This window comes from Pempheris klunzingeri, chromosome 18, assembly GCF_042242105.1.
Source record: "Pempheris klunzingeri isolate RE-2024b chromosome 18, fPemKlu1.hap1, whole genome shotgun sequence".
In the NCBI taxonomy this organism is placed as follows: Eukaryota; Metazoa; Chordata; class Actinopteri; order Acropomatiformes; family Pempheridae; genus Pempheris; species Pempheris klunzingeri.
In genome coordinates, this window is record NC_092029.1 from 10,310,041 (window position 1) to 10,330,406 (window position 20,366).

The following is a 20,366-nucleotide window of genomic DNA, read 5'->3' on the forward strand; positions in this document are numbered from 1 at the left end:
TAGGCATTAATGAACAGTGGCATACATCATGATATTTATTTTAAATCACTTGATTTACATGGTGGAATTACATTAGAATTAATGCATATTCAAAATTGAGATATGTACTGTATACTGTATAAAACACATCTGAACAATTGAGTGATTGATGAACCTTTTGGCTCTGTCATCTTTACATTTCACTCATTTTACTATTGACAGGTCTGAAAGAGGAAGCCATTTACTTGTCTTTTAATTTGCATGACATTAGTTTCTTTTTCTCTGTGATAAAATCTATTGTACTTGTCATAGGACATATTATATTTACAAGGATAATTAAATTTCTGAGCAGATAATTGAGTCAATAATAAAGTAATCAAATGAAAACGTGTCAATGATGTCTGAAATGATGGCATAATAATATGATGCCAATAGACCATTATCAATTTCAGTATACATACTATCTTGGTAAGCATACACATCCACTTCTTTCCGATATAGTTGTCTATATCCACTGAATTGTGGTGTCATATTTAAACTTAATGCACATTTACAGGTATGATGACTCCAAAGAAGTGCAGCAGCCTTAATGGAAAAACGACTGTGTCCAAATGTTATTTCAGACTGACGGATGTAAAAGAAAAAAAAAAAAAATTCTGATTTAAGATGGCTGTGTAAACACAGTAAGATCCGTTGACTAGGGGGCCACTGGCTTGGCTAAGTTGGCCCTGACTCTGGCTTGGTCCACAGCATCCAACATGTTCTTGCTGTCCATAGCCAGAGTGTGTGCTGCAGCCAACATCTGTTTCTTACACTCCTCCTTCAAAGAGGTGATGGCATTCTGCTGGGCCAGCCACATTTTGCTGATCAGCTCCGCCATGTCGTTGTTCAGCAGCTTCTGCGTGCCCTCAATCTGTGGGGAGGGTAAATAAACATCATGGATGGGCTCTATTGACCTTTTCCATGGATGGCATTTTGGCATGTCATAGTAGGAGAAGCACATGTATAAATAATAACATTAATGGCTGAAGAAATCCATTTAGATTTCCAAATGGCATGGTTTTCTGGGACACCATAATAGAATAGTTAATGTTATTGGAAACACTTGTGCTTTTTATAGTATGAAGTGAAAATGCCTGCTGAGAAAATGGCCAGTAAACACACGTGGAATACAGTAGAATACAAATATACAGGCATCGGCATGTTCATGCTATTTTGTCCATACAGCACATTAATTGTCCCTTGTGTGTATTTTGTTACAGACTTAGTATTTTGCTTGCAAAAAAGGCATCACATTTAAAATTTCTGTATACCCTATTTTAAAAATATGGCTTTGTAGAAACTGCTCTAGCATGCAATATGCTATGCATTTGGGCCAGAGGAGTAAATGCAAAATGGTAATTTCCTCTTTGCTTTGTTTGTGTTTGAAGAGGAGTTCTGTCACTTTTTGTTTCAGGGAACAGCAACAGCAACAGCTTGGGGGGGTAGGGGTCAATGAGGAAAGGGAGTAAAGAGAAGAGAAAACACAACAAACAAGCTGCAGACAATATTATGTACCTCAGTCGTGACAGACTCGTGTAAGGTGGGCAGTATGTCATCAACATTGCGAATCAGATCTCGTAAAGCCATCCCAACAGACTGTGGGCAGAGATTAGTGCAGACAGTTTATCAGCTGTATTTTCTTCCATTACTGTTGATATACATATTCCTTAAATGTAGCTCTAGAGCAGCAACAAACTGTAACATTGAAGTGAAAAACAGAAATGTGTCTCAGTGTACCTTGACAATGGTGATATATTCTTCTGGTTGAAGCTCGGTGATGTCATTCTTGAGTTGGACAACAACTTTGACCAGGTCCATGACTGAGTGATAGACTTTGTCGTCAGAGCGGTCCAGCTCAGCTGTGGGTGCAGCCTAAGTAAGAGGCAATAATGTGGTTTAATAATTACATACTTACATTACACTCCTCACTATTAAGAATCACTAGACACCGTTTTAAATGCACGGTGGCATCAATGTCATTTCAACTAAAGGGTAATTTTACTTTTCTGAGATGACTGAGTTCATTATAAAGTCTTTTCAGCTCAAAACCAAAGCTATTAAAATGAAATGATCTTTTCAGTGGGCTTAATCGATATTACATTGAAAAAATGAACTAATTTAATTACCTGTGCTGTGAGCCGTGGGGGCTTCTCTGGAGGTGCTGCAGGGCAGAAAATGAGACAGAGAAAGAGGGAAACACAGAAGGATTGAGACAGAGATAATAGTATACAGAATGACATGAAACAAAATGTGAATTTGTCAGTTTCTTCTCAGCACTTACCATTTTCTGTGTCTGCTTCAGGGGGCTACAAAAGAATAGACAAAGATCAATCTAATGAGGACTAGAAAATACAGCAATGCTGATTATACAGTCACTGACAAGACGCTACAGACAGAGGTGATCCTGGTTAACAGAAGAACTGACTGCACACAAAACCTGTTCTGTGATATAACTGAGATTTTGCCTAAAAACATAAATACAAAGCTACAAAAGCAAAAGTCTGCGGCAATCCATTAACTCTAATCTAATTAAATCTTTGTAATAATCTTTTCAGTGTATACACTTTCACTAAACGTGCCTTCAGTACTTCATTTGGTGGTTTCCAATTTATTTTAATATTCTTAACCCATTGGATCACATATTCATGATCACTGGAAGAGAGAGACAAAAATGCCCTTTTACGCCTTTTTAGCATTTTTGAATGTAAATGTGTAATTAAAAATAAGAAATGTATCTTAAAATATTAATGTCAGTGTTTGTAGCTATTTTTTCTGTCACTGTGATCACAAACTGTCATCACCGCACTTAAACTGATTTGATTTCCAATTCAAACAAATAAGCTTCTTTTTAGGCTGAAAATATGTTTTCTAGCTCAACTTTAGCTGCACTTGAAACTGCTGCACAATAAGATAGACTAACCAAACTGTCACATGTGGTGTCAGATCATGTGGACACTTGTCCAATGGGAATAAGAAGCCAAAGCAAACAAACTGTGCTCAGAAATGCGAGATAGGTCGCTAAAAGCTATTCATTTGGCAACAATGTGTTTGAAAGTTGATTTCTTTTTATTTCTTTTCTTAAATCTATCACAAAAATCACAGTTTGTACATGCAGACACCTACCACTGAGCTGGCAGTGTCACCTGGTCCCATGGGGTCCTGTAAAAAAACAGGCAGGTTCATTTTATAAAATACGGACATGGACCCCCTCTTTGGAACTGTTACCAGAGGGACATTCAATTTAAGACTAGCAGGACGTCGAGAGTGAACGAGTGGGCTGCTATTGTTTAACGATGCCGTGTTCAGTGTAGCCTCCAGGGCCACACTGAATTCAGAAGTGGGGGGACACAGAGACACAGAGAGGGGGTTGACAAAAGTTAATGATGCTCTGTTTCCCACCAGGAGTCTCTCCTCCTTCTCCAGCCACTTATTATCCTCCATCATCTGCTCTTTCTGGTGCCGGAGAGTGTCCTGCATGTGCCGTCTCTCTCTCTGCCACAGGCGCTGGGCTTCCTCCCTGCTGTTCAGTTCCACTCGGGGAAACTCATTCTCCTAGATTCAGGGAGGTATAATAGGATTATTATAGATTATCAGAGCACAGTCACAAGTCTTTTTTGGTCTCTTTAGGCATTCATTTCTACCTTTCATGTAGTGCTTTAGTAATAAGGGTTCAATAACATTTGAACACGTGACCTCAAATGTAAGAAAATCTTTCTTACCCCCATGCTTCGACGCCGAGGGGACCTGACTGGCAACGCAAGAGTGCTCATGGAGTCGACAGGGGACTGATACTCACAAGGGCTGGCCAGGTCAGGTGAGCTGGCACACAAAGCCTCATTCAGCTGCAAAGATACACACATACGCATCATTTCCACAAAAATCTTTTAGAAGTAAAGTCATCTTGGAGGAAACAGGACATCTTTAAGGGTTGCTTGCGTTCGTTACTGTACCTGAATATGTAGACCGATACTGAGAGTGTTCCCAAACCGTCCTGGTTTCATTCTTGACGGCTACAGTTAACGTTGAAAAGATATATTAAAACATGCACTAATGCATGCATTAAATCTGGATAATGTGTTATTTTGTAGCACATACCAGTGGCTGAATTTGACAGGCGTTCATACCTTGGGAGGCGGCTCGTGTAAGTTGAACTTGGGGTCGAAAAATTTTGTGGAGCGCACTCTGTCCCGCTCTCTCTCCACTTCCTGCTCCTTTTCCATCTTGTGGACATCACTAATGGATTTTAGACAACACTTTATATCAGGTCGGTAATAAAAGAGGTACAAAATCCACCTAATGGGGCTACATACATACTACGGTAAACCCTTTCAAATGAATAGATTGAATTCAGTGCACTGCTGATCTTCAGAATTTTTTCATACATCAAACAGAGGAGAAAATCATTACAGAAAGGCCATTAACTGTAGATCCAGCTTGTAAATGTGTTCTGATTCATCATCCCAGCTAAGCTCCTCTATGTGGGATTTAATTAAAGGGTCCTAATTTCTTTTCATTCTGTGCTTATGGAGCTCTTTTTATATTTGAATATGAAATACCTGATCTTGACCACCAGCTCAGTGAAGCTGGGTCTCTCTCTGGGGTCGTAGGACCAGCAGCGCGTCATGAGTGAGTAGAAGGCAGGAGGGCAGTTCTCTGGCTTGGGCAGCCTGATTCCCTGCTCCAGTTGGTTGATTACATCTCTGTTCTCGAGCCAGAAAAATGGCTGCTGCCCACGGCTCATTATCTCCCACACACAAACAGCTATCAAGCAAAGCAAACACAAAGAAACAAAAGGGCAAATTTAAGCATCAAGGATGAATCCATGTTTGTACATCAGGGACTGTTTTTTTTAGCAGGGGCCAGACAAACCAGCAGCATGGAGGCCTTTTATAGTAACCTTTTTATTTCAAATAGCATTGTGAAGAATCAATGCCTAACTCTTTAATTAACTTCTCCATCAGGTGTAAATGTGTTGAATTTATGTTTGCAGTGTGTTTCCTGGTTCAAAAGCATCCAGAGTGACACAGTTCACTTTTATCTGCGCCTTGAAATCATGAAGTAAAACAGTCCTTTATACAAAGGGAATATGAATAGTGAGGCCAAAAGACAAATCATCCATCATCAAAGGTCAGAATAAGCCAATGTTATAACTTCAGGCCCGACCACTGAGAAAAGTAGAAGTACACATGAAGAACTAGATCTAATGAAATATTTGATGATGATAAATCTACTGGTATCAAATGCAACAGAGTGGACCATCACAGTGTGGCTATGAAGTGGACCACAAGATGGTGCTGATTTAAGAGTGAAAATAGGTAGAGAAACAGGTGATGACAGATGACACTGTAACTTACTATTGAATCATGTCAGTAAAGTGGTTTCTAACTCATCATCCCTCTTATGTCCCTTAGGAAGTCTGTGTGCTTGTGGTGCTTTGGAAACTCTGGACCTTCATGTACCAAGCTCTGGTAGGTCAAGTCATTTTTTCACTATTTCATAAGTGTTTGCAAAAACTGTTGTGCTGTATGTTGGTGTATCACAAGCTCACCAAACATCCAGACGTCACTGGATGTGGTGAAACGTCTGAAGTTGATGGATTCTGGGGCCATCCACTTGATTGGCAACCGAGTAACAGACGCTGCAAAGAAATTGGAGAAATTGGTATTTCGTGGGCAACATAAAAAAGTGCATTTTCAAAATGTAGCAATATATATATTTATGTTCCTTCTGTACTTGTCTGTCTATTTGGATGTATAATATTTTATTTTATTTTTCTGTGTGAAAAGTCAAATCAGCTTTTATCTTCCAAAGTGCCTCTCTTACCTTTGTAGTACTCTTCATCCTCAATGTATCTCGACAGACCAAAGTCTCCGAGCTTGACACAGTCTGGACTAGCGACTAACACGTTCCGAACTGCAATGTCTCTGTGACAAAACACACACAAGTCAGACATCAAATTTAACATGATAACATGATGGAGTCTTTTATTTGCAGTGCAGGATGTCTTAAATGTCTTTAAGCCCTTATTGATTGATCTGAATTTGCCTCTTGATTACTGCAGTGTTGCCGAGATTGCAGCAGAAAATAGGAATGTTTGCATTCTCCACACAGGCAGAAACTAATTCCCTTTGTCTGTGTTTTTTCTTCACAGCAAATTGAATTCACGAGTGGCTGCTTTGCTGCCTGGAAACTGTTGATAACATTCTCCAGAAACAACTGAGTGAAACATGTTTTTCATCTCGCATCAACTTTCTGTAATGTCGTATCTTAGTACAAATAGTTGAAGTTTGAATAAAAAAAGTTCTCTACTGTCACAACATGAATCCACTTTACATTCAGATGCTGTTTAGGCCTTTTGTTGCTCATATGTTTCCAACCGTATCTATCGATACAACTGTCAGCTTGCCTTTTCTCTGTGAATCTTCATCTCTGTGAATTAACACTGTGCAGAAAATCACAAAGAAATCTGATCTGATCTCAGATTTGTCAAATTATTTCAAGAACATGCTGTAACTCTGCAAAATTGGCCCAGAAAATTACAGGTTGGGCCTCTTTTCTTATGACAGTGACAAAGGACCTCATTTATTATATAAAAGAGCTATTACACCTACCCAAGGAAATTATTAGTTTCAACACTGACATGCTGTGCAAACATTATCACTTTATATAAACTCGGCATGAGTAAGCTGGTCACAGTGACTTAGTAGTGCTGTCAAAGCGGCTACAAAAAATTATATTCGTGTCAACGTTTTTTGGGATCAGTTTATTTAACTTCATGGAGAGTAATGAGCTTACAACTTCCATATTCATGAGTCACAGCTATTATGTGATCATTTTTCCAGCCAGGAAAAGACATTTAAATGTGCATATATTCTGTGTTTGCAATTTTTCCTGTGATAAAGACAGCACACACGAAAGAAAACAGCAGTAAAAAATTAAAGGAGTCTCACCTGTGCACCATGTTGACCCCTTCGAGGTAGACGAGAGCTTTGCAGATCTGCAGGCTGAACAGCACCAGGGTTATATTTGTCAGCTTGTTCTGGTTCTGAGTTAGGTAGTTCCCCAGCTGCAGAAACGTCAAAATGTAGGTAAGACAGGAATTCACTGGCAGAGTCTCTGTCACACTTTCTGTCACGCTGAGAAGAATGAATCTGGCTGCAAGCCTGATCAGTCATGACTGTAAGAACTGTGCAGAATTCCAGCATAAAAAAAATTAAAAACCAGTCGTGAAATTAAAATTAGCTCTGACCTCTCCATACTGATAAAGCTCCATGACAATCCACACAGGATCCTCCTCTATGATTCCAATCAGTTTGACAATGTGTGGATGATCGAGGGTCTTCATAATTACTGGCAAATACACAAAATTCACAAATTTTAATGCCATAGTCATCGTTATTGTTACCACCGTTATTTCATTACCTTCTACACATTTTTCCACTGTACCTGCTTCACTCATGAACTTCTCCATCACATCAGGTGAGCAGTCTTTGCAGGTCTTCACTGCCACATTAACCCTGTCGCCATTCTGTTAAATCAACAACCGAAACAACAACATTTTGATGGAAGCCAATGGGAGCATTTATGCAAATACCACATTCTGTACACACTGTGGCCTCGTGACCATAATATAGATTAGAGATGAAAAACAATTAGTCAATTAGTGATTAGTTAATCGGTGGCAACTATGTACATAAAAAATTACTAGTTTAAGTCATTTTTCAAGCAATAACATCAAATATTAATTAAGAATCTTTTATATTTTGTAATAACATATTTGATGCAGTAATATATTTTATGAATCTATATTTCTCCAACAACCTTCCTAACATTATAGTCTATAATTATCTAATAGATAGTTTTGCAGTTTTTTGTTTTTTTTAAATCCTTTTTTGCTGTTAGTAACGATATAATTCGACCAGGAGGACACTTGCATCTTTTTTGTAGACTCCATCGTAGACTTCCCCGAAAAACCCCTCACCAAGGATTCGGCCGAGAACAATGTCGCTTCGGTCGATGCCGTACTTAACAACTACAGAACAAGATCAAAAGTCATGAAAGTTTAAAGGTCAGTTCCCACAGTTATCATTCTGCAAAATACCTCGATACAAACTTCAAACAAACCTGATCTCGGCCTTTCATCCAGAATCTCACAATAGATATCTGACCCTGGAAAAAAAAAAATTTGTACGATAATGATATTTAGGTTTTTAAAATCGGAGATGAAGATGCTATGTATTGTATTATACATGGAGGTTATGTGATTATGAAAACTGTCAGCTCACCCATACTGTGTCTGATTGTGCTGGTGTCTCTGCTGCTCCAGAGAAAAGACTTATGTTATTATTATGGCTCCTCAGAGCGCTGACAGACTGATTCAATAAAACAGCCTCTAATCAGTAACTAACTTTTCATTTCATATTACAACCAAAGAGGGAATGAATGCAACTTGGAGCTGAGAGAGGGCACATATCATTCAAAGTTGTATAACAGCCAAAATCCACTCACCCTGTAGGAATCTCAGGTAGGGAACTTCGTGCATTGGTTTCTAGAATAACAATTAGTAATGATTATCCCAATTAAGTTTAAATCATACATTTTAAAAATCTTTCCAACTGTGCTCTATCCTTAAAAACCAAAATAACCATGCTCTTTATTGGAAGCTTTAATCACAGTGATGTTTGAGAAAGCAATAAGGGCAGCGGCTGAGTCACACACCTTTATTTGGCCTGAAGATAACAGTCTCATCTGTGTCAATTTCCAAGCGGCAGTAGCCATCGATAAGGTCCATCATGTTCTCCGCCATAGGGACTGTGGCCACGTTGATTGATAGACACTATATGTGAGAAGAAGAGAGGACAATGACAGTGTAAGCACAAGTACCAGGTCTAATTTCCTGTGCAAACTCTCTCTCTAGTAAAAATATTTGCTAAATTTTAGCAAAACTGACTCTACACACTGCACAGTAAGTAATGCTGAATAATAGGCGGAAGGCGTTGCTGTGGTACTCACTTGTCTGACTCCCTCTATGTTGAGGTTCATGAGAGCCTTGCCGTTGCTCTGAGGTAAGCATTGTATTTTTTTGATCTGTTTGAAGTCGGCTAGAAAAACAGGCTAAGGCACAAGAAAAAAAGAGGAACACAATAATTGAGATCTCGATGCAACTGATTACATTTGACACACTGATGATATCGCATCCACTGATGGCAAGAGATATGAACTAGTTTTGTTGTCAAATATGTCTAGACTTGAAAAACCCAGCATGAATTAATTCACACAATAAAACTTTCAGAATACAACAAAAGTATTTTTAAAAATAATAGTTTATTAATTTTATTTAATTAGAATAACTTCAAAGAATAGTTGGCATTTTGCAGAATATGCTTCATCGCTTTCTTGCCAAGCGTTGGATGAAAAGACTGACACCACTCATGTCTGTACAATAAATATGCCAACCAGATTACTTAACAAAAATCCTGGAACTAGGCTAGATAGATTGGATATACAAGACAAAACAATGTACTGTGTGATGAGAGGCCTAAAATGGGCAAAGCCCTCTCAAGTGTTACCTAAATCATCATCAATCTCCATCATGCTTACCGCTGAATTCTTCTGTGCGCGCTGCCGAATTCCCCTCCCACCGATGACCAGCTCCACTGACAGGCTCCAACCTTGCTGTTGATGAGTGAGAGCCGTTCAGTGTTTGGAATACTAATGTGGATAACAGCGGACTCACAGTTGGAGCCTCTGATGTTTATAACCATGACTGTCTCACTCACCACTAGTTCACATGGGAAAACCTCTTCATCATAGTTGTTAAAATCTTTGAGGGTCTCGAAAAACTTGACCATGCAGTCGTCCTCCTTGAGTGTTGCATACTGTTGAAACGTTTGCTGGATCAACTTCCGTAGCTGCCTTGACTGAACCACAAACATGGAAATGAAACAGTGGTAATACTAGTGTGATGGTTTTTTTAAATGTACACATCCACCACCCAGTAGTAAATACATTTGTTTAGTCATTAAAAATGAAATCATGGTTTGGATAGTTCACCTTCATGCTGTTAATCAGCTGCTGCGGAAAGAAAAGGTCCAGGCCCACTTCTTTTCTTCATTTGTAAAGCATAATTCAGAAAAAAGTTTAAAACATCATATGTTTAAGCATGTGGTAGTCAGGCTGCTACGAGGCATTTCTAACATTATCCACAGAGGCTTTTAAAAGCCCCACAAAAGTAATGTCATTGACTCGGAGAAACTGTGTTGCCAAAATTACAGTCACAAGAATAAGGGAAGATAAAAACTTACTCTAGCAGTTCAAAGTTGGACTTCTTCTCCAGTCCTTTTGCATTCATGTCTTTATAGAACCTCCTGTAGATAAAGGAGTATAAAGGAAAAATCTCAGCAACTAATAAATTCTATTGAACCAAACGTTCTTCATCTTAAACAATAAATCAATTTACTCTGGATATCATCTATTAAAGACTCCTCAAATCACTCAAACATGAGGGTTACCACATGCTGTGGTAACACAATGTAACTCGGGCCAACTCTATCAAGTCACTGCACTCAATAAAACAAACTCAATTAAATGTTTGGCAAGCGAGAACAAAAGAATGAGAGGAACGCAGTGACTCACCTGATCTCCAAACAGCCGAGCTGCAGCGCCATGCCATCACTGACCTTACTGGCATGAAACTGCATGTAATCACTGCGCACCTGTTGCACAATGTAACGGAGAAATCAGATACACCAACATATATATTACACTATTACATTACATTACACTTCTGAGTTATTATTCAGCTTTTCTGCAGAATCATGTGGTTTCTTTCTCTTTGTCTTACACCACTGAAGATTTTACATTAGTATGTGTAGATTTGAGTTCTCCCACAGAATCTCAAACTTTATCACCACAAAATACCCCGAGGGAAAATACATCGCAATACTGAACACATTGACAGCTGCTTTCTTATGCAGTAAGAAAACAACTCTTCTTATTGTCGAATATCCATCGACATAAAATGAAAACAAGAAGTGACTTATATATCTGCCAAAAAGGTAAGAAAATATACTGTAGCTTGTTACCTGTTGGTAAAAATAGAGTAACGTTGATCTGTCGTCTTTGAATTTTTCCAGGAAGTTGACAGGAACATATCTGATACGAAGGTCATACCTGCATTAAAAGAATATGTACATATCAAATGCCATACTTCAATATCAAATACTGTACATGTCTCTCAACAGATTGCACTCAAACAGTCACTCTACAAGACCAGATACAAATATTGCAGTAAACTGTGTGAACCTCCACTCTGCTTCCACGTGATGGCTCTCGTAGCGCTGCTCCACCTGCCCGACAGTCAGATCAGGGTGCAGCCAGTGAAGCTCTTCTGACTTCAGGTGCTTCAGCAGGAGACCGTAGCATCGCGGGTGTTCGATGTTCGGCCCCAATCGACCGCTGATCAGAATCGAACGAATGATCGCCTGAAGGAGACAGAATTTTTCTTTTTTTTTTTTCTCCATTCATTGAACTTTGTGGATTACACAGAATCAGGGCTCACAAATTAGCCGTAAAAAATGAGGAGAGGAAGACATAATATGTTTAACTTTTATTTTTGCCTGTTGCTGTAAACTGAAAGAGAGAAAAAGATTACTGCTGATAAAGGATTTATTAACTCCTGCATGATGAGGAGGCCAAATAAAACAGATCTTCGAATTTGTAATCTAAACTCCCTCACATGAACTAAGATTTTCCCCCTTAATCACAGCTTTTCAACATGTCCCCTCCCTTAAACCATATTTTTTAGGATTATTCTTCTCACCCTAATTTGCCAGGAGCTGTCACATTTAACCAGCTTGAAGTTCTTGCCCAGGTTGTTGTTGGTGCAGAAGCACACTTTGAGGATCTTGACAGGCCCTCCGTCCCCGGTGAAGTGTGATTCGGGGCTGGACTCTGTGCTATTTTGTCTTGGACTGGGCACCTTCCAGGACAGGGTGTCACCGGACATCACCTCGTACATTGTCAAGGCTGGGTTGGTACCATCATATCCACATCAAGCTTTCGACACAGAAAGAAAAAAGACTTTAATTGAGATTTAAAATGACAAATGAAACAAGGAAGAGGACAGTCTGTGATGTATATCAAGATGCTGGCTTTAAAGGGTGATCCAGGAAATCCAAAAATCTGCATATGGACTGAAGGTCTGTAGTGACACAAGAGTACACACTGTTCTGTGGCTTTCCTCGTCATAGTACAGTCATGCAACACTTCACATTGATGCTGTGATCTTGTGCCATGTGGAGTCTATGACTCACATCACTTCATTCTGAGATCTGCCGATAACATTCCTTCCTCACCGTAATTTCAAGTGAGGGCCTGTGTGATTCATAAGACTTGTATCATTTATATCAACCAGGAAAACTCCTTGAAACTGAGTTAAATTCATTGAATATTTGGTGAAAATGCACTGTGGAAGGGGAAACTACCCGTCAATAGGCTGACAGGGACGGCAAACTGTCAAAACCTGAAACAACAGCTAAATCAATCCGAAACCAAACACAATGATGACTAACTGACCCGTGTAGTAGCTTCTTAGCTCTGGGCCATTATGCAACCTGTATTGATTTGTCCGACAGGCAAGAATTCGAGGTGAAAAAACTCTCCTGTTATAGCAATAATTTGACATTTTGGGAAATACTCTTGTTCACTTTCTTGCCAAGAGTTAGAGAATGATACTATGCTCATATCTGTCTGTATGATGTTAAGCTCCAGCCAGGCCATGGTTGTCTTAGCTTAGCATATAGACTGGAAACAGGAGAAAAGCAGACAAAATCGGCCTACCAGCACCACCAAAGTTAATAACATGTTTGCTTGTACAAAACCAAAGAGTAAAAACATCAATTTGTGTTTTATGCACCAGACTATTTCTTTTCTTTGAGTGCAGTGACTTCCTGGCGTCTCTGGAGTCATTTTTTCGAAGGGTTAAACGAAAGATATAGTTTATTAGCAAGAATGCTTTGTTACCTTAGAGCCAGGCAAGGCTATTTCCAATCTCCAAATGTGGGACTATTCCTTTAAGACATGAATAAGAGCTACATCCCAGCAACAGGGGATTTCACTCCAACCGCTCAGCTTTAAACAAACATGGTGGCGGCCATAAAAATGAAATAAAAGAAACTCTAGCCACAAACACTGCCACAACTGCACAGCTGGAAACTCTCAACTGGAATCTTTTCACTGGGTGAACAAGCTGAAAACCTGCACACACTTTAATTGAACTTTCATGTTACATTTGACATTGAGAAGGGCAGCAACCTACTGATGCATCAAATAAAATCTGGAAAATACATCCAGAGCTGCTCTCGCCTTAGGGAGCCCAACCATAAGTCTGACTCTCCACTCCTCGCGCTAATGTTCTGGCCTGTCAATCAAAACTCTGAGATAAATGTTTCTTTTTAAAAAAACAACCTTGACAACACACCAAGCTATGTGGTAGAAATTGAGGTCAGTTACCCACCTCATAATAGTATCCATCAGAAAAGTGGCCGCTCTAACGTGTTTTCTCATAAACGAAGCACCATGCTGATAGTCGGCTGCGAGGGAGCTGAGCTGTGTTAGTTTCTCTCAGGGCTTTCTGCCGCTGTTGGACGGGATTGTGTTTAGTTAGCCTGAGGCCATGAATTCCCCAGCAGGGCCGTGTGGGTGTGTTTGTGTCAGCATGTATGTGTGTGTGTGTGTGTGTGTGTGCAGTGAGAAGGACAGAAAAGAGAAAGAGAGAGAGAGAGAAGATGAGAGCACAGCGCGGCCAGCATGTTGCACCATCACCTGGGTGTGGGAGGCCTGACAAGAGGGGATTGAGGAGCCAGAGGGTAAAGTTTAAGATTACTTCCAAGAAAATAAAAATGTCTGTGGTTTAAAGTATGTGGGGCTGTAGATACACAAATACATCCTTTGCTTCAGGTGAAAGAACCTATGAGTAAACCTAGTGACACATGTACGTTACAGGTTGCAATAAACGCTCGGGCAACATTGCAAAACTAAAATATTTTGCATGTATCAAGTCTCTCGGAGAAATGAGGAACGACACAAAGAGATGAACGGGGAGTTGTTGAGAAATCACTCGCATGGATAGATAGCGAAGGGCTTTTAGCTGACAATTTGTCAGCTATGTAAAACATCAGAGACCAAAGTGTGGGGGAAAAGGACAGAAAAGGTGTAGTCAGAATGGTGCATGGCACCTTAAAAAGCAGTGGTTGTGGTGGAGCTCAGGACATGTTTTCCTGTCCCTGTGACCTCTAGTCTCTTTCAGGTAACAAGCATGCGAGACCTGATTTTTGTCTAGTTTAACACTTAAATACTAAAACCCCAGACAATGGGACACAGATACCGCAGGACTGGTTCTGGTCAACACAGGGCTGAGAAACAAATCTCAGTTTACCTTTTTCACAGCAGAAATTTTGACTTGAAACAGCAGGAAAAGCACAGCTGAAACGACCAGCATCAACTGTGGCCTTGTTCCAATAAGTGTCACCAGGGAGCCTCTCCAGTGGGCCAGCTTCCACACTACCAAGCCCTGCAACTGGCTCACATAAATGGAAAACAGCCATCGTTAATGTTATTAACCAAACCTGTGCTTAAGAGTCTAATCTGACCCTAATATGTCTGCAGCCCTGAGTATTAAAATCTGTCAGTGACCTAAAATTGGCATCAAATGACATGAAATGAACAATTAATCCGAAATTAGTCAAATGGCATGAAATTTATTGGCGAGCATTCATTTTCCAGGCAAAAATGCCAGATATGTCCTAAATCCATCTTCTTCGCTGTAATAGTTTGCCGTTTTTCTTTTTCTTATGTGATTGAAAACTAAAGATTTTTGGGTTGTGGGCTGAAGGTCGGACAAAACAACACCTCAGACTTCAGGACATTAGGATGGGACATTTTCAGTCTTTTCAAACATACTGTAGACCAACTAATTACTGGTAATCAATTCAATAATTAATTTAATAGTTGCAGCCCTGCAGTGAACCCCTTGTCAGATTTAAAGTCTTGTTCACTTGATTCAGATATTAGTGGATATAAATCGCAATTCAAGTTCAAGGTTAGACTGTAGTTTTTATAGGACTTTTTTTACATTTAATATCTGAGGAGTTTGATTCATTTTCATTTTCATTTTCATTCAGGAGTATGGATGACGCCAATGTTTTTTTGTATCGACATCAAAACTATTAAAATGTTCAAATGCTACCCAGCCAGGGCTCTTCTCTTTTTAATGTGGTCATTTCACTTCCACTAAACTGAACTCATTAAAGTATATTGAGCTTTTCTTATAGTCTTATGGGTCCATAGAATACAAGTTACTTTGTAAGCAGGGCAGTGTTCTCCGGCACACACAAAAAGTGACCAAACACAAGGCGCTGAAAAGGACAGCGTAAAATCACTGACAGCTCTGAGGTCCTTTGTTCTAGTCGTTTTTTAAAAGCTCTCAAAAAGTGACACTTTCTACGCTCACAGTGTTGTTGCCTCTCTCGCACACTGTCATGCTGGCACTTGAGTTGTTATGGTAACAACTGCTCCCTAGGGAGAGTTTTTTTAATTTTTATTTTTTATCAGAGACGGAGAAGTGGAGTGAACTAAACTCCTTCAGCACTCAGCCACAACAAACGCTGCAGCGGGACAATAAACAGGAATATTGAGCACCCACACGTTGGTCTAGATTAGGAGTTATTCCTGCGTATTACTGCAGACATTCCTCTATTTCTGTGTTTTTGTGCCCTGTTAGAAACGTACAGTGCTGTGTGAGCTCTGACTGACAGGGACTGACTCAGGGTGACAGATTGTGACAAATGAGACTGAAATTCCACAGTAACTTTAACAGGGCTGCACTTGAGTGAAAGAGGAGGATACGCAGAGAGGCTAGAAACATTTTGAAATACTCTCACTCTTCTCGTGGGCTGAGCTCTATTCCAAATACATAATTACATGGTAGTTCCTGTACTTTCTGCCAAACTATCTCACTACCAAGGCTGTCCTGATAATTACATCAAGGCCATTCAAAAAGTACCGACTATATATAGACCAATGATATTCCATGTTAGCTTATTGCTCTTATTTCTGTATTGATGTCTACAGCTTCAACGATTAGTCAATTTATCGTTGATCAAAGGAACCACTATTATGTCCACCATTAATCAATCACTGAAATAATTTTTAGGCAAAATGCCAAACACCCCATAGTTCTATAGTAAGGATTTGCTGCTTTGCTCTGCTTTATATCACTATAAACTGAATATCTTTGGACTGTCATACAAAACAAGATATTTAGATTTGTCACACTGGCTTTCTGGAATAGCAAGATGTATGTTTTTCACTGTCTTCTGACATTTTTAAGACCATGTGTTTATGTAAAAAAAAACAAAAACCATGACTATAGGCAGATATATAGTTATTGGATTTTTTAAAATATCCAAAATATCAGAAGCTGCCACTAAAGTCCAGTGTCTGTTTGGCTAAAGTTCCTGTACCAGTTCACTGTTGCACTGTCTCTATAAACACTGGTGCAATGGAGGACATACTGTCTTTGCCAGCATCTGTCATGACATGCACTGCTGTCTGCATGAATATCCATTCCATCAAGAAGTGTCATCAGATTTCTGGCAAACAGGAAAACTGAAAGAAACCATCAAACACTGATGCCACCTGAACGACTGAAGCGGCTCTTTGTCACACTGTGTTTTCTTCTCAAAGGTCATTTGAGAAAAATCAGATGCCGATGCATCAACTGGAAATCTGGGCTTTGTTGACACATCACTGAATTAAAAAAGACGGGTCCGTGCTTTAAATCATAAAAGTGCTGCAGCCACAGTGAAGCTTGTTTTCCTGGTAGGTGCTTGTCAACACAGGCAGGCTTTCAGAAGGGCCTGCTCTCCAAACTCTGCTGTGCTGAGGGTCTGCATATTGCACCGTCATGACCCCAGGCGCTGGAATGTGGCTGGCTGCTGCACCACCTGCACAGACTTGCTCTGACACTGAACAAAGTCCTCTCTCTCTGAGAAAACAGCAGTTTGTAATTCACATCGTGCCATTATTATCAGCTCATTCCCTTTAAAAGACAATCATTCAAGCCTCAAAGCCAAGTTTCACATTTTGCATGATCCCAGTAAAAAAAACACAATCTTTTAAAAAAGGAAACACACATGATGTTTATAACCAGATAAGACAGTTAAATGTGCGCTTTTAAGCTCATGCAATTATTTAAACGCAGGCCTGTCTGTTTGTTGCGTCAACCTCTATAAACGCGAGCCTACAGCATAAACTTGTGTTAGTCGTAATGACTCATTCGGCTGATCTCAGAAATCCCTGCTCTGAAATAAACATCAATGTTTTATAATCTGGAGTTTTACCTGATTCTGATTGACGTCCTCTGAGAATAAAAGCTTGACAGAAGGTGTTATTCCTCAGACAGTCCAAGGCTGGCTGTGAGTCGGACAGGAGACGGCAGGTGGCCACTCCCTCACCTTCCTGCAGCTCTGAGGTGGGTTCACTTCCTCATTTCTTCAATCTCACGGAAAATGGCAGCTCGTGTCATATTTTTACCTGCGAGGTTCGCAAAAATAAAACCAAAATTTTTTGTCGTTGTGACAAACTTGCTGAGATTTGGACTCTTTCAGGAGCGGTTTTTCAAATGTTTTGGTAGATTTTAAAACTTTGCTAGTTGGAAGTTGCAAGTTGTTAAGTTAGAGATGAGGACATTGATGTAGTGAAGGGTTATTTTATTTTTCTATCTTAAAAAAAATACCATCCGTTTTGCACATTTACTTTAAACTGTCTTCAATTTTTACCCAACCTTGCACAATTTCGCACTATTTTCAGTCTCCTTCAATAAATATGAATTGATGTAACGTCGTGTAATTACACCACCTGAACAGCAGATGGCGCCACAAGCTTTAAAAAAAGAAACAGGATTCGTTTACAGAACCAACATTGTTGTAACTATTAACAGTTATATTTGTTATTGAAAGGATCTGTGAAAAATTAAAATGTTTTGTGAGTGTCACAAATAATCACTAGCTTTTTTCCCATGAAACTTTACTGAGAGGACAGAACTTAAAACACTGAGACAGAGACAACAGGATACAATAAGACATCACATGCAGACATTAAGTCAGTATTAAAGAGAGACAATTAAAAGAGAAAATAAAGTTATTCTATAGTGAACTTATATGAAAGTTTTTTTCTCATATAGACACAGTGTTTATGTTCCAGGGTGTCCTGATAGATGCTTCACAGCATCACAAGACACAAGACACAAGACACAAGACAAAAACTTTGATCTATAGTGTGAGACTGTACAATGAAATACTTTAATTTAGTCATCTTAAATTAATCAATAATCCTGACTGAATCCATATTATTGGATTTTTATTGCTGGTTTTATAGGTGATTGAGGTGGAGCTAATTCAACTATTTTATATACTGTTGGGTGTCTCAACCTGTAGCATCATATTTTGCAGTTTGTAAGCAAAGTTTGTAAGAGGGAGTAAAAAGTACAGTATGTCTCTGTATGTCACCGCTATAGACTATAGCATATTTTCAATAAACATGCAGCTTTTATGTTCTCAATAGAATGTAGGAAGAAACATATTTTCAAATAAGGGCCATAAACCTTTTTATGTATATGCAGCTACATATGCACACTGCACTCATTTCTAGATTTGTCAGTGACACGTCTTATTCTCTCAGTCCTCCCTTCCCCACGTTGTAACATCCAGTGCCGCTTTCTGTGCCAGGGGGGTTTGGCATAGCTGTGTGGAGCAGTGACAGCTGTAAGGGAGTTCAAGTCTGGGTCAGAACAAGACCAAACCACACCCACCATTCAGCAGACCAGCGCTGTGTCAAGGGCAAGAATCCACAACAGGTGCCCCCCGAGCTCGGATTTGCATGCATTCATACAGTAGCAGGCACGGGCTCTGCAGTGGTTAGCTTTAGAGGTGGTACAATGGCTTTGCTGTTCGCTGGGCTTCATCCTTGATCATTAACACAGACGTTTTGAGACCCTCCTGCCCTGAAACCCCTAAATTGTCACCACCACACCCCCCTCCTCCTCCACGTGTGCCCTCTGCTGGGTGCCACCTCCCTGTATAGAGCTGCGTAAAGAATTCAGAGACATAAACTCGGGGCACACAGGTGTCTCTGTGGCGAGCTCGTGCAGAATGTCTCTCCTCCAGGGAGTCTGAGGTGTTGAGGGAAAAGTATCAGATACATTATGGCAACAAAGGAGCTAATGATATGATTCACCGCTACTCTGGTCATTCTGTCATTGTGGGTTTATAATGTGATGATGGTGACATGATGAGACTGCACAGTTATGTTTTGCTTTTGTTGACTGTATACCCATATACAGACAGAGACATTATTTTATCTCAGCTTCACTTATACTATACTATATAGCTGCAATGACAAGTAAATAAACTTCAATTTGAACTATAGGTGTAATGCTTTAGCAAGTATTTCTTAAGTGCAGTGATGGACAAAGTACTAGGAACCTAAATAAAGTCACAGTACTACAAGTAGAGGGACAGAAAAAAGTGAAGTTTTAGAAGTTTAGTATTTTCTCTCTTTCACCATGCTTTGACAGCAGTTCTGTCTCCGTCCACCAGAGGACTCATAACACAAATTATCTGATGATGCACAAAATATGGTTTGTCATGTTTGAAAACCTTAGTGAGTGTTTGTATCCTACCAGTGTCACTTTTGCCCACAGCCCCATGAAGGCGTTAGCTACCAAAAAGGCAAATATTGCTATTTCACTCGCCAGAGACGTTTTGGTGTTGACTCACTCTGGTTTGCACCTATTTTTAGAGGCTGCTCTTTTATGAGGGATGAAGTGTTATAAAAAAAAAATTCTGATGACTCCCACTCCTGTCCCAGCGTCCCACCCTAATGGCCAAAGACCCCACCCTGAAAGCTTGCTCTGCAAATGGTTGACATGGTATGCTTTGATCTAATAGGTCTGTTCCCCCCACCTCCTTCCAACTCATTATAGAAATTTTTGCCCCACCTTCTGTCTGCTTAATAATGTCTGGAATATTTATCTTTCCCCTGATGGTCATTAAGTCCACATTCTTCCAGCGGTGACCTCTGAGGCCAATATGTTGTTGACATCACCTCTCTGAGTAATGGTTAGCTATGGCCTGTCCCCGTTTCTCTATTTGTTCACCTTTTGACTTGGTGAACGGACACCTGGAAGACAAAGAGATCGGACACCAGAATGCTGGGGGAGAAACAGGGGAGTTATTTGGTTTGGGTAGCAGGTGTGTAGGTCTCTAGTGTTTATATGTGGGTGT

The 20,366-nt window shown here is 39.8% G+C and overlaps 1 protein-coding gene across 1 annotated transcript; it reads right to left on the bottom strand.

Annotated features, from left to right (window-relative positions):
* Positions 1-29: 29 nt before the first annotated feature.
* Positions 30-17,535, bottom strand: ptk2bb (protein tyrosine kinase 2 beta, b). The gene is made up of 31 exons (XM_070848860.1): positions 17,424-17,535; positions 11,843-12,078; positions 11,326-11,504; positions 11,106-11,193; positions 10,657-10,736; positions 10,326-10,388; positions 10,075-10,129; positions 9,801-9,941; positions 9,622-9,696; positions 9,034-9,135; positions 8,740-8,857; positions 8,530-8,569; positions 8,307-8,338; positions 8,146-8,190; positions 7,956-8,053; positions 7,468-7,549; positions 7,271-7,371; positions 6,972-7,087; positions 5,845-5,945; positions 5,570-5,659; positions 4,578-4,782; positions 4,146-4,254; positions 3,972-4,031; positions 3,741-3,863; positions 3,421-3,573; positions 3,145-3,180; positions 2,303-2,327; positions 2,148-2,182; positions 1,759-1,893; positions 1,537-1,617; positions 30-892 (listed from the first exon to the last, which is right to left on the bottom strand). Exons 2-31 carry the CDS (start codon positions 12,038-12,040, stop codon positions 677-679), a joined length of 2,982 nt encoding a protein of 993 aa, XP_070704961.1. The 5' UTR covers positions 12,041-12,078; positions 17,424-17,535; the 3' UTR covers positions 30-676.
* Positions 17,536-20,366: the final 2,831 nt, after the last annotated feature.

Excerpts from the sequence above, each read along its gene's own strand:
- ptk2bb (XM_070848860.1), bottom strand. The coding sequence starts at position 12,040 with ATGTACGAGGTGATGTCCGGTGACACCCTGTCCTGGAAGGTGCCCAGT. Across the intron at positions 7,088-7,270 it reads AGCTTTATCAGTATGGAGAG|CTGGGGAACTACCTAACTCA; the intron begins GTCAGAGCTAAT and ends ACGTTTCTGCAG. Across the intron at positions 2,183-2,302 it reads TGAAGCAGACACAGAAAATG|CACCTCCAGAGAAGCCCCCA; the intron begins GTAAGTGCTGAG and ends TCTGCCCTGCAG.